Source organism: Anolis carolinensis, chromosome 3, assembly GCF_035594765.1.
Source record: "Anolis carolinensis isolate JA03-04 chromosome 3, rAnoCar3.1.pri, whole genome shotgun sequence".
Classification (NCBI taxonomy): Eukaryota; Metazoa; Chordata; class Lepidosauria; order Squamata; family Dactyloidae; genus Anolis; species Anolis carolinensis.
Genome location: NC_085843.1, coordinates 124867829 through 124881266, shown reverse-complemented (window position 1 = coordinate 124881266; position 13438 = coordinate 124867829). Strand labels below are relative to the sequence as shown.

At 38.8% G+C, this 13438-nt stretch overlaps 1 protein-coding gene across 1 annotated transcript in view; it reads left to right on the top strand.

Moving 5' to 3' along the window:
* The window catches only part of itgbl1 (integrin subunit beta like 1), a 203289-nt gene that overhangs the window by 2201 nt on the left and 187650 nt on the right, over positions 1-13438 (top strand). Inside the window, exon 2 of the mRNA XM_008106971.3 lies at positions 943-1142. Within this exon, the coding sequence (XP_008105178.2) occupies positions 943-1142 (200 nt within the window). The remainder of the gene's footprint in view (positions 1-942; positions 1143-13438) is intronic.

Sequence of the window (13438 nt, the reverse complement as noted above, 5' to 3'; positions counted from 1 at the left end):
GCTTATCCAACATTCCACTGGCCTGTTTATGTTGGATAAGTGAGACTCTACTTTAGTGTGGACTTAGATAATTTTTAAAGACATATTAAGTTCATTGAATTATGCCCAGGAAGCTGTTACAATGAAGCTGTTACAACAAGGGAATTATATGTTGTCTATAACTAGTCCCCATCAGCTCAAGTCCTAAGCAGAGAAAAATTTCCAGTTTCAAAAGGCAGTCCCATGTAGAGTGTACTACAGCAGTCCAAACAGGATTCAATCAAGCCATATGTCACCATAGTCACATCTGACATCTCCAGAAATGGGTGCAGCTGTCATACAGCACTTAACTACACAAATACATTATTTATTTATTTATTTATTTATTTATTTATTTACAGCATTTATATTCCGCCCTTCTCACCCCAAAGGGGACTCAGGGCGGATCACATTGCACAGATAAAGGCAAACATTCAATGCCATAACATAGAACAGAGACAGAGACAAGACGCAGGCTCGGGCTGGCCTCGAACTCATGACCTCTTGGTCAGAGTGATTTGTTACAGCTGGCTTGCTTTCCAGCCTGCACCACAGCCCGGCTATTGAACACTGGTAAAACCTGGACATTCAGACTCAGGATTAAGGGTACATCTACACTGTAACATTAATGAAGATAAAAACCACTTTAGCTGTTATGGGTCAATGCTATGGGGTCACTGTAGTTTAACAAGTTATTTAGGCATTTCTGCAAAAGTGCTGCTAGTGCCTCACCAAACTACAAATCCCAGGATTCTGTGGTATTGGACCATGGCAGTTAAAGGTGGTGTCAAACTGAATTCTATAGTAAATGCACCTTAAGTGTATCTTTCTAATCATATTTAGACTAAATTGACAAATAATCATAATGTGACAGCTGGTGACTTAATTTTTTTTAAAAAAACAGTTTACTTTTTATTCCCCCAGGAGTGGTTTGCCTTGCAAACTGTCCCCCTCTGAATCCGAACGTAGATGTCGATTCCCGGGTGGAAAACTTTGCAGTGGCAGAGGCCAGTGTGACTGCGGGGTCTGCATCTGCCAAGTGACTGAGCCAGGAAAATACTATGGGCCACTTTGTGAATGTCATGAGTGGGTGTGTGAAACCTATGATGGAGAGACATGTGCAGGTAAGCAAACCAAGCTAACCAGCAAAGGTTCCACAGTATACTTCCAGTGTGGTTATGCCATCTCTGCATCCATATGTGCCATTGGTGGTCTCTGACATATAGTGGACAACTGAAAGAAAGCCTTTACTGTTGAATTTCTGGCTGAGTAAAAGGCTTTGCAGTGGTTAGAGGTGTTCGGTGGGAGTAGATGAAGAAAGCAAAACCAAACAGATTCTAGGCAGGAGGGAACATGACTGAAAAACCAGTAGGGTAAGAATTAAAATAGTACAATCTGAGGATTATTCTAAAGGCTTAAAGTTGTAGGACAAGAAACCAATAGACTGGAGCAGAATGACAAAAACGGCAAAAACAGCTCTGATTTATCACTGAATGTTTCTCCTATTCTGAGTCTTTTAATAGTTGGAAACAAGTGAGACTTTCTAGGTCTGTCTGTCTTTAGCTGGCAGATCTATGTCATGCACAGTGGTTAGTATGTTAGACCTATGTTGTCAAAACAGTGTTTGTAATCCTCTTGGTGGCATCAGTCAGTATGCCAAAACTGGGCATTTTTTGGAGCAAGGTACAATAGTAGCAGTGACACTAGCTGGACAGACAAGCCTTTGCCTCTCAGTATTCTTTATGTTGAAGTGGGATAGGAATAACAAACCATGAATTTGACCTTGAACTCCTTGAAGGTATTAAGTAATGTAGAGCTTGATGTGTCATTTATTATTGTTATCTTTATTACCACAATTAATGGAATTATTTTAATATTGGATTTTAATATTGGATTTATTTACTTGATAGTAAATCAAGTAAATAAATAAATAGCTGCATTTATATATAAACATAAAATGAAATAAGCTCAGGATGCTTCCAGACAGGAATTTATCATGGGAGAAAACAGATTAAAGTTACAAATTTTCTCCTGCATTGCTATCCATACGGACGCCCTAAAGAAGAGAGCTTTCCCATGCATTGTTCCCATTCCACGGGAACCATGTGCAATAATAACCACGCTACAATGGGGACAATCCAACCCCCCTAAAACCTTTTAAATAAAATTAAAAAAACTTACCAGGTTGTCATTAGGCCTGTCTGCATGCTACCCGGAATGTAACAATGTAGCACTAAGAGACTGGGGGAGATCTCTTAGCGTTACATTGGTACATTCCAGGAAGCATATCGAGAGGCCTAATAGCAGCCCGGTAAGTTTTTTTCTTTTATTTTAAAGGTTTTAGGGGGGATTTGGGGAGAGAGGAGTTCGCTTCTCCAGGCCCACGGAGCCCAAAGAAGTGAATTGGACTATGCAGACTGACTCCTCGGTAGTCTCAGGACTACCGAGGGGTCAGTCCACACAGGGCCCATACTTCATTATACCCGGGTCTTTCAGGAAGATCCAGGTCTAATGGAGTATCAAATTAATTTGGGACAAAGCAGGGTTTTCCTGCTTTGTCTCTAATTAATTTGGTTTTACCAGGGATATCATTTGGCCGCCTTTAGTAAAACTGCTGGAGCTCCTGCATTATGGGTCCTGTCTGGATGGGCCCTTCGAAAATTAATCTTAACTAAAAAAGACTGGATTTGTTCTGGCAATGTGCTGGTCCTTAAATACATGTGCTCTGTGTTGACTTTGTTTTTTATTGTGACTCTGTCATCCTCAGTTTGTTGTACAAAAGAATAGCATATATTAATGGCACAAAGGGTGATGTCATTTTCAGTCAGATTGTAAAGTTTGAGTAGGCTCATGAAGGGCTCATAAAATAAACACAGGTATTGAAAAGTATGTCCTGTTGGACTTTTGACTACATATGTGTAATATCATGTTAACATGAAATTTTCTGGGGTGATTTGGTCTGATATGTGTAGAAACTGTGATACTGCATGATACAAAATTGTCAATAAATTCTGCTACTCTTTTTATCACTTAGTTCCTGTTATCAGGGTAAATATATATTTTTAAACTTCTCACTAAGATGAAGAGAGAAGAAAATATTATTTTCTATGAATCAAAATACTAGATATGTATATGCTTTCTAATCACATCTTCTCCTTAAAATCTGTCAATTATTTTGTTCCAAGCCCTTCAGTTAGATCAGTGAGGATCTTGCAAAGACTGGCATTTATAATAAATGCCTTCCAGCAATTTGCTTGGCAGATTTCATGTGAAAAAAGCTATTTATTTTACCAACAACGTGAAGGCCAATTCATGACATGGAGGGAAAAAAACCTACAGTCTGGCTGTGGTGCCTTTGACAGTACTGTCTCATGCAAAACAACAACACAACAACAATAACAATAACAATAACAACAACAACAGCAGCAGCAGCAGCAAAACAAAAACAGTGGTGTATATTTTGAGAATATTATCATCATCACCATATCACACACAGCCAAGTTTGATTGCCTTCCAAATGTAGAGTCTTGGTGGTGAGTCTATAGGTAGCTGTAGAGGCCTATTCTTGATCTGAATGTTCTTTCACAGTGAGGCCATAGATTTCCAGGTGGAAAATGGTCCTGATAAGGGTTGGCTAGATGTGCTTTCCTCTTTACACATTTTTCATGCTCCATTCATGTTTCTTCAAATTCCATAGCACTGTTGGTCACGGCTGACCTCCACTTAATGCTTGAGGCCAGGGCTTTCTAGTTCTTGGTGTCTATGCCACAGTTTTTAAGGTTAGCTTTAAGCCCATCTTTAAATCTCTTTTAATGTCCACCAACATTCTGTTTTCCATTCTTGAGTTGAGAATAATGTAACTGTTTTGGGAGATGGTGATCGGGCATTCAGACAATGTGGCCAGTTCAGCGAAGTTGATCCTGAAGTATCACTGCTTCAGTGCTGGTGGTCTTTGCTTTTTCCAGAATGCTGACATTGGTTCTCTTGTCTTCCCAAGTGATTTGCATGATTTTCCAGAGGCAATGTGATGGAATCATTCCAGAAGTTGAAAGTAATGTTTGTAGATGGTCCACATTTCACAGGAGTATAACAGAGTTGGGAGGACAATAGCGTTATAAACAAGCATTTTAGTATCCCTATGAATGTCCAGAGCCTCAAATACTCTCTGCTTCATTTTTTAAAATGCTGAACTCGCAGAACTCAGTGTTGTATTTTGGTGTCGATGTTGACTTTTGTGGAGAGGTGACTGCTAAGGTAGCAGAAATTGTCAACATTTTCTAACATTGCACCATTAAGCTGAATTTCTGGCACTGCAGTGGGATTGGTTCATGCCTACTGGTAGAACACTTTGGTTTTCTTGATGTTCAGTGAGAGGCATTGAGAATCTTGTGACTTAGAACAGAACACATGAAAATAAAGTTGCCATGCACTGACACATGAACTGTGTTCAATTTCTGCAGTTAAGAGGAATGTTCCTAACTACAGAAATTTAACAAAGTTTATGTGTCAATGCATAAGGAAATTGTTCTTTTGGTGCCTCTTCATTTCCACTTCAGTGTAATCCCTCCCACATTCCTTTGCTTCACTTTTGATTATCCTTGTAGGCTCCTAACCTGACAGGATTCCACTCTGCTAGGATGTGATGAAATTGTATCTGATTGTCTATGAGGTGATGTTGGTGGACAAAGTTATATCATCCTGTCTTTGAATAGATATGGTTTCGGGCAAGCAGGAAAAGAATGGGTTACTACTACAGAGGCAATGAAGAAGATGCACTCTGTTTTGATTGCGTTGTGGCAATGGCTTCAGCTCTAATATAAGTATGCTACTTTTTGCATAAACTGCACTGAATACTGCCAGTACCAATATTTTCTCTGAAGCCTAACTGGTACGTTTTATTACTATTGACTTTCCACCCCTAATACTCAATGAAGCCAGTGACATTTTAGTGGAAAAAGAAAAATTAGGACCAAATAGCTTAAACCGCCTACACAGCGAGGTTATAAACTACATGAATCTGTTTCCCCTGAGCTACACAACTTCAAAAATTTCTCTCCTTCTCTCTCGCTCTCTCTCCTTTCTTCTTCTATATTCTATGTTGAGGGTTTTATTAGAACAAATGTGTCCAAGATATCGGGATATCTAAAATATGTTGAGAATTCTTATCTAACAATACACTCCCTATGTTGATGCAACAATTAAGGAACAAAGCATTAATATTAATTTTGCTTCTTCCAATATAAAGACATGAATAAGATATTTCAGATTTTGGAGACTCCATAGTAACTAATGTTGGAAGTCACTATACACTCCCCCCACCCAATATCATCAGTGCCTTGTTCTGTGAACATGGACCCCTATATCCTTTCATATAGTTGCACAAATTGTATTGTGAAATATATAATACATTTAAATTTTTTTGGATATATTTGATTCTTAGTTACTTTATTTCCCATATTAATTAAATTGGTCTAGTACAATCTGTTACCTAACATCACTAGAATGGAAGATAAACTATAATATTACAATTACAACATAAAAACAAATAAGTTAAAGCATACAAAAACCAGCACCATGAACCTATGTAAGCAAATAGCTAAAGGTTTCCAGCCTCCTATGTCTGAACATTGTAGATTGTGTTGGGGATACTGAAAGCATCTTACGCGTCTCAGAATCGCTTCTTTCTAAAATGTCTGTAACTGAACTTTGGCACCTCTTGCCACATCATTGAAGCTCATGGAGCAGGAGCAATTTCCATATCATTATGGATAGAGATACAAAAGTTCACTTTGCAGGGCTCTTGAGACTGAAAGCCTTAGTCACTTCATGCACCCTCTTCAATTCCATTTTGTTTGAAATAGACACCTTGAAAGATGCCATGAAACATTAACATGAACAATCACTAGGATGACGCCTCATGGAGTAGATTGTTTTGATTAAACATTTTTTTTAGTTTTCCCCCTCTGTCCTCACTTACTTTAATAGCAGCAAAATGGGTTCAAGTGCAAAAGTATATGTGCTTCTTTAACTTAGGTTATTTCTACACATCTATTTAAACAAGGTCAGGATGTGGATTTAAGAGATATAGATTTAAGAGATCTGGCATCCCAAGAACCATCTGGAAGCTGGGATGGTGGTCACAAAGATCGGCTGTGTACAGATCAATCCAAACTAAGGATCCCCCCCCCCAATTCTTCCAGCAAGATGCACTGAAAAGAAGCAGTCTTTTTAATGAGAATGTGCACTGAGGCAATTCAGAGAAAAGCAAGAAAGGGAAAGTGGGCATTCCTATGGAAACATTGTCGTTTCCAGGGGGTTGGGGGAGGGAAGGTGTTTGTTTACCTTCTAGCCAATCCGTTTCTCCGGTTTCTTTTTTGAATTCTTCATCATTAACTCTGTTCTCACTCTGCTCCATAACTGGCTTCTGACTTCCTGCTGTGGATTATTTATACAGTCATCCACTTCAATTGATTTTATGGGTTGATCCAGAACCTCCAGTGAGTTTTTTAAACATGCTGTTTTGTCTGTTTTGGCTGCATATGTGTTTCAGAGCACATTTGTAGACACAGCTTCAAGTTGCCTATGTAGAGGGTCCTTGGGCTGGGGTGTAGTAGAGTGGGAGGAGGAGGAGGAGGAGGAAAAGGCTGCTCAGGCAAAAGCTTCTGCTGGATTGTGTGTACTTTTTTATTAACAACCTTTGGTATATTAACGACACTCTTATGTTGTTGGCCACACATATCCTGACTTAGGAGGCCCCGGTGGTACAGTGGGTTTAATTAATTTTAAATTAATATCACATGAAACTGACCTGTTCAAAAAGGAAGCACCTATATTGTGGTTCACAAGCTACTTTGTTTCAGTGACTACCGAGCCCTACAAAAAGAGGACCATAGCCATACAGGTGGCCATCACATATTGCTGGTGGGCTGATTTCATGGACAACAGAATATTTAGATTCATTGTTAAACATAAGTCACAACCTTTGACACAATTAAGTAGTTGTTTCACTACAGGCCCTTCCAGACAAGCTCATTTTTCGGTACCTGTCTTGGTTTTACCTGATGCGTCCAAATGATGCCTCAGGTAAAACCTAATTAATTTGGAGGCTTGATTATTCATGGATTTGATGTCCTCTCTAGGAATTTATAGGTCATCCAATGTTGTTCTATGGTCAGCTTCCAATGAAAATTGATCATAGAATCATATTTAGAGGATCTAGAGATTTCTAGAGAGGTGTTCTCTTGGATAAATAAAAAAGTATTGCTGTTTTTTAAATGTGAGGTTTGCATTTTCATGGGACCCATAATGCAAGTAAATATAGAGGGCTATTTCTCAAATTATAAAATGAAACACACACTGTATTAACATCCATTTTGATTGGCTATATATTGCTCTTCACTTCTATCATATTTTGAATCCTTCTTTATTGTGAATTGCTTTAGGCATGATATTACTGTTGACTGAGGATAAACTGCAGCCTTATTTTTCATTTTTATTAAAATACATGGGAACATTTTCATTTTGTTCCTATTGTGCTGTTTAGTTTAATAAAGACCTTTTAGCTAATCTTTTTTTCTTTTCTTTTTTGAGATTAAGGCTGATCCCAGAGAGGTTAAATGAGCATATATCAAAGGGTCTGCTTGTAGTTCAAACACTGCGGATGTGTTGATAATAAAACAGATTGCAAAAGTTTGCCTGAGGAAAGCAAGACAGCAATATTTCTTGTTCCATTAAGTGCTGGATTTTAATGCATTTTAGAAGTCTATTAGGTTAGCTATCTGAGAACCAGTAGTGGCTACAGGATATAAGGATAAAGGGCAGTCAAAGTTGGCAGAAATGAAAAGGAAAGCAGGTCCCCCTGTGAGAAAATAAGTGCACCTCTTGATGTTATTTCACAGTATAAAGGTAGGAGAGTATTTTGATCCAAAAGATCCTAGGGGTGGTGCTGGCCCTCCTAGTCAAGTTTGCAGGATTCAGCCCTTCTCTTGCTTTATTTTCTCAGATCACCACCTCACCAGGCTAAATGGAGATACTATTGTAGTGTTTGAAGACTGGAATCATATGTGCAGATCCAACTGTGCTATCTCCTTTAACATAAAATCTACAGCCTGAACATTGTCTACAGCAACATCATGGGATGAACCTACAACACACTCGCTTCTGTGGCATTAATGAAATGCAGGAACGCAAATCTGTGTTCCTTCAACTGATGTGGGAATGCAGTTGCTGTGATCCATTATTACACTGATTCTGGTGGTTATTGATCACGAAAGCTGCCATTCAACAAACATCTGGACAGCCACAGATTTCTCTATCTAGACTTAATGTAATATTAACAACCAAAATATTGTGTCCCAGATCAGCATTCTTTCAGTATTCACAGTTGCACTATAGTAAAGGGCAAATGAATGAACTGGGGGCATTTCTTTCCTCAAGATTAGTGAATGCAGGGATGAGACCTACTGATGCTTGATATTTGACATTGAAAAGGAGTCATAAAGTGGGTTATGGTTTTCCATTCTGCTGTCACTTTGTGTTCATCTACCCAGAGTATTTTGACTGAGTACTTCCGTCCCTACTTCTTGCTCAATCACACTAACAGCTCTGATGAGCTGTGACAGGTGTGGCCAGAGACCTTCTCTTCCACAGCTTCCCATTCAGATGACGTCTGGATATTAGCAGTTGTAGCATCTGGTACATAATTAAGCAGGGCTTTCAGTTGCGGCCTTAGCTTACGTCGTGGCTTTATAATAGAACTTGGCAGTTTGATGTCAAAGTCAAAGCCTTCCCCAGGCTATGCATCTCATTAGACTGATATAGTTCAGGCACTTGACTTCCAATGCTTAGCAGTACAATGGGCAAATATGTGTGGTCAATCATGTAATGGGAATATAACTATTGGCTGGTTTTCTTCTTCAAGGAAGCAACAGATTTTTTGGAATTTCTTCCTGCCACACACACACACACAGAAATTCTTCAAGAACTGTTGCATTATGAGTTATGCCCACCATGCAAGGTCTGATGGATGAAGAGGTGGAGTCACAGTTATCTGTCATTATTCTAGTCTGCTCTTGTGGTACCCTTTGAGATACTCTCCCAGGTTTTAATGTGTGCATCTGGTAATAGGGCAGTGAGACAGGATTGGGATTCTGTTGATGTGTGCTCTATGTAAAGCTGCCCTTGAAAAGTGTTTTGAGGCTGCAGCTAACACAAAATGCTGCAGCAGCCAGATTTGGCAGGTGTGTATTTTAGATACCATATAACTATAACACCAGTCATACAACAACTGTACTGGCTTCAAATTTGCTTGTGAGCTCAATTTATGTTCAGTTTTTACCTATAATGCCCTAAATGAATTGGGGTCAGTCTGAAAGAACTCTTCACATATGAACCTGCCCCAAATTTGATATTTTTAGAGGAGGTACACATGAACATGGTTTTCTCTGTAGCAGAACCCCAATGTGGAGCTCCTTACCCAATGAAGTTAGGCTAGTTCCATCTTTTAATTTTTTTTGATAAGCAGCCCAAACAGCACAGTACTTGAAAATATTTGAAATTACTCTATTTTAACTTTATGTTAAGATTGTTTTTAGACTTTTAAAAAGATTTTAAAGAGTATTTTATTGTGTTCCTAAAACATACTGTTTTAATAGTTGTTATTTCTTCATTGCCTTGGGAACACTTGTGGGCTGGAAGATAATATAGAAACATTTTAAACAAACAAATAACTTTATATATATATATATATATATATATATATATAAATATAACTTTATAGTGTTTGAATCTTATTCTCAGTCTGGAATTTATGCATAAAATCTGGAATTTTTGGAGAAAAAATGCTGTAGTCATAGTAGTAATAGTAGTAGTAGTAGTAGTAGTAGTAGTAGTAGAAGAAGAACTTCTCATCATCATCATCATTGTAGTGCCATCAAATTTAAATTGTGCTTTATTCTTGTATGCAGAAAAGAATGTTTCTGTACAGAAACATTATTTTGGAAGCAGAAATATGTTTGAATGTAGTAGTTGCTTCTGGCTTTTCTATTCCAGTGGTTTAGATATAGTAAGGGTGTCATTGGGACTAGACTCATATATTTTGCTGCCTTTTTGATCTCTCATTAGAATATCCAGAGGTTGTCCATACTGGCAGGTGAATTACTTTTTAAACATCATTGACTGAGGCAGCTGTAGCTCTAATATCAGAAGAGTGAATCTCCACTGTTATTTTTTATTTTACAGGTACCCGCCAAGGTACTGACACTATTTTGAGGAATTGTGTTCTTTCTTTTTTTTTTTACCTTGGATAAGTCCTTTAAAGTTTAGATTAGATCATTTGACAGTGGGACAGGATCCTCCACTACACTGTGAACAGCTGTTTAGACATGAGTGAAAACTAGACTTTAGGTCACATGAAAACAGTCTTCTTCTTTATAACGACTGGGTGAATCCTGAAGACATCCAGTGCAAGAAAATATTGAATTCATAATTAACATTCTTAATACTGGATTATGAAGAGGGAAATATTACTGTGGCATTACTTGGATTGTAGACTTGTAGTGAATAAGAATTGCCTTCCAAATATTCAACAGAAAGGCTGGACTTTTCGTTTCCGTTCAGATCAATGGTAAAAGTTTTTGAGATTGCTTTTGTAGACTTATATGTCAAATTTGTAATAAAATCTGACCCGAGTTCACAAATGTCATCTTTTAAATTTAAGATTTTTTATGTGGCAGAAGATACAACACCCTAGAATGTGTCTGTGGATTTTAAGGTTCACTAGACCATTTGTGATCAGAATTAAACGGTATGCATTATAGGCATGCAGCCAACTACTCATGAAATGTGCAGCTGTCTGCTATCCAATGATATCCGTAGGCACTGTGTAAGGCTCCAGCCATTGTGCAAGACAGATACATTTTGCCCACCAATTATAAGGAACACCAAGTGACATTTCTCACAGATTGCAGTTATGTCCAGTTACAAAACTATCACTAATAAACTGTGGAGGGGATATGTGACCATCCTTCCCTTACAGATTTCATTTAATCTCAAAACAACTATGAAGTGGACATCTGTGGGGATCCAGCAATGCACCGATTGCACTTCATTCTGCCAAAACCTCCAGATTAGGCTGGGGAATACAAAATGGCAGACCCAATTCACACACACAGCATGCAGAGAGCAGCCTGGCTGTCCTCATGTATTCACTCAACAAGGTCACCAACATGATTCAGGATCAATGTCATCTGAAACATGTCAGTTACAGCAAAAAACATATAATAGGGTTTTATTGCCAGATGCAACAAGAATCACTTAGTGTTATAGCTGCTTTCTTTGTCTATCCTTGTTTTTGCTTGTTTGCATGCATACATGTCCACAGACATTCACACACTGGGAATGCAAGGAAACTTCTACTTCATAAGTTTAGAGACATGGAATGGCATGTCACTAAATTACTACCAGTTAATACCAAAGCACTAATGGGGCTATGGTAATGGATTGCTCACAGTATAAAGGCCATTGTAACTTGGTGATATCCAAAGTTCTCACTAAGATGCACCATGTTTCTGACATAACATACAGTTGTCAAATGGAGCAAATGTTTATATGTTTTGGTTTTGGGCTCTGGCCGACAAGGGTTTGAATTGCTGCTTGAATCCCTAGAAGACCAGAGTTTGAATCACTGGATGATGTGAGACAAGTCACGCTCTCTTAATCTGAGCAATGGCCAACCGTTTTTGAACAAATCTTGCCAAGAAAAGCCCATGATAGGTTTGCCTTGAGGTCACCGTAAGTTGGAAATGACCTGAAGACACGCAGTAACAAAAGCATCATTTTTAATTCGTATTTTAATGGCTTCTGGCCAAATTAAATACAAAACATATTCTAGGCTGAGGGAAAAACACTAACTTAATATAGACACTGACAGATGATTGACAAGCTGGTGCTTAGGGATCTCTTCCAATTTTACAGTTCTATGATTCTGTGACAGTTTCCAAAAGGGTAGCCATGTAAGTGTGTTGCAGTAAAAAACAATATAAGTCCTGAAGCTTGTTACTAGTCCTCACTAGAACAGATCCATTGAATTAATGACCCAACATGTTGACGAATCCCACTATTGAGTGGATAAACACTAGCTGGGCTACAATAGCATTCAGGTACATCTGAAAGACATATTTATTATGCTTTAAACCAGGGGTCCCCAAACTTTTTAAACAGGGGGCCAGTTCACGATCCTTTGGACCATTGGAGGGCTGGACTATAGTTGGCCGCCGAGCAATAACAACAACAACAACAACAACAACAACAAAAGAGTGTTGGAAGAGACCCTTTGGGCCATAGAGTCCAATCCCCTTCTGCCTTTGTGCACCGAAAGCACAAGCAAAGCACCCCTGACAGATGGTCACCCAGCCTCAATGTTATTATTATTAATAATAATAATAATAATAATAATAATAATAATAATAATAATAATAATAATAAAGAGGGTTGGAAGAGACCCCTAGGGCCATTTAGTCTAACCCCCTTCTGCCTTTGTGCACCAAAAGCACAAGCAAAGTACCCCTGACAGATGACCACCCAGCCTCAATGTTGATAATAATAATAATAATAATAATAATAATAATAATAATGATGATGATGATGATGATGGTTGGAAGAGAAGAAGAGACCCCTTGGGTCATTTAGCCCAACCCCCTTCTGCCCTTGTGCCGTGGGGGCCGGATAAATGGCTTCGATGGGCTGTATCCGGCCCCGGGCCTTACTTTGGGGACCCCTGCTTTAAACATTTGTGGACTATAGGCTGTGGGATCAGATGATAGTATCTGTGAAGAACATATGGCTGAGGTTAGTATTGTAGATACTGCAATCACAACAATCTTAACAGATTAGAGAGATGGGCTGAAACTAACAAAAGGGACAAATGCAAGATACTCCACTTAGGCAGAAAAAATGAAATGCAAAGATACAGAATGGGAGACGCCTGGCTCGCCAGCAGACCTGTGAAAAAGATCTCAGAGTCCTCATGGACAACAAGTTGAACATGAGTCAATAATGTGATGCAGTGACAAAAAAAAGCCAATGGGATTTTGGCCTGCATCAATAGGTGTATAGTGTCTAGACCAGGGAAGTCATGCTACCCCTATATTCTGCCTTGGTCAGACCACACCTGGAATCACACGGTGTCCAGTTCTTAGCACCGCAGTTGAAAGGAGATGTTGACAAGCTGGAAAGCGTCTAAAGGAGGGCGACTAAAATTCTCAAGGGTCTGGAGAACAAGTCCTATGAGGAGCGGCTTAAAGAGCTGGGCATGTTTAGCCTGCAGAAGAGAAGGCTGAAAGGAGACATGATAGCCATGTATAAATATGTGAGGGAAAATCATAGGGAGGAGGACGCAAGCTTGTTTTCTGCTGCCCTGAAA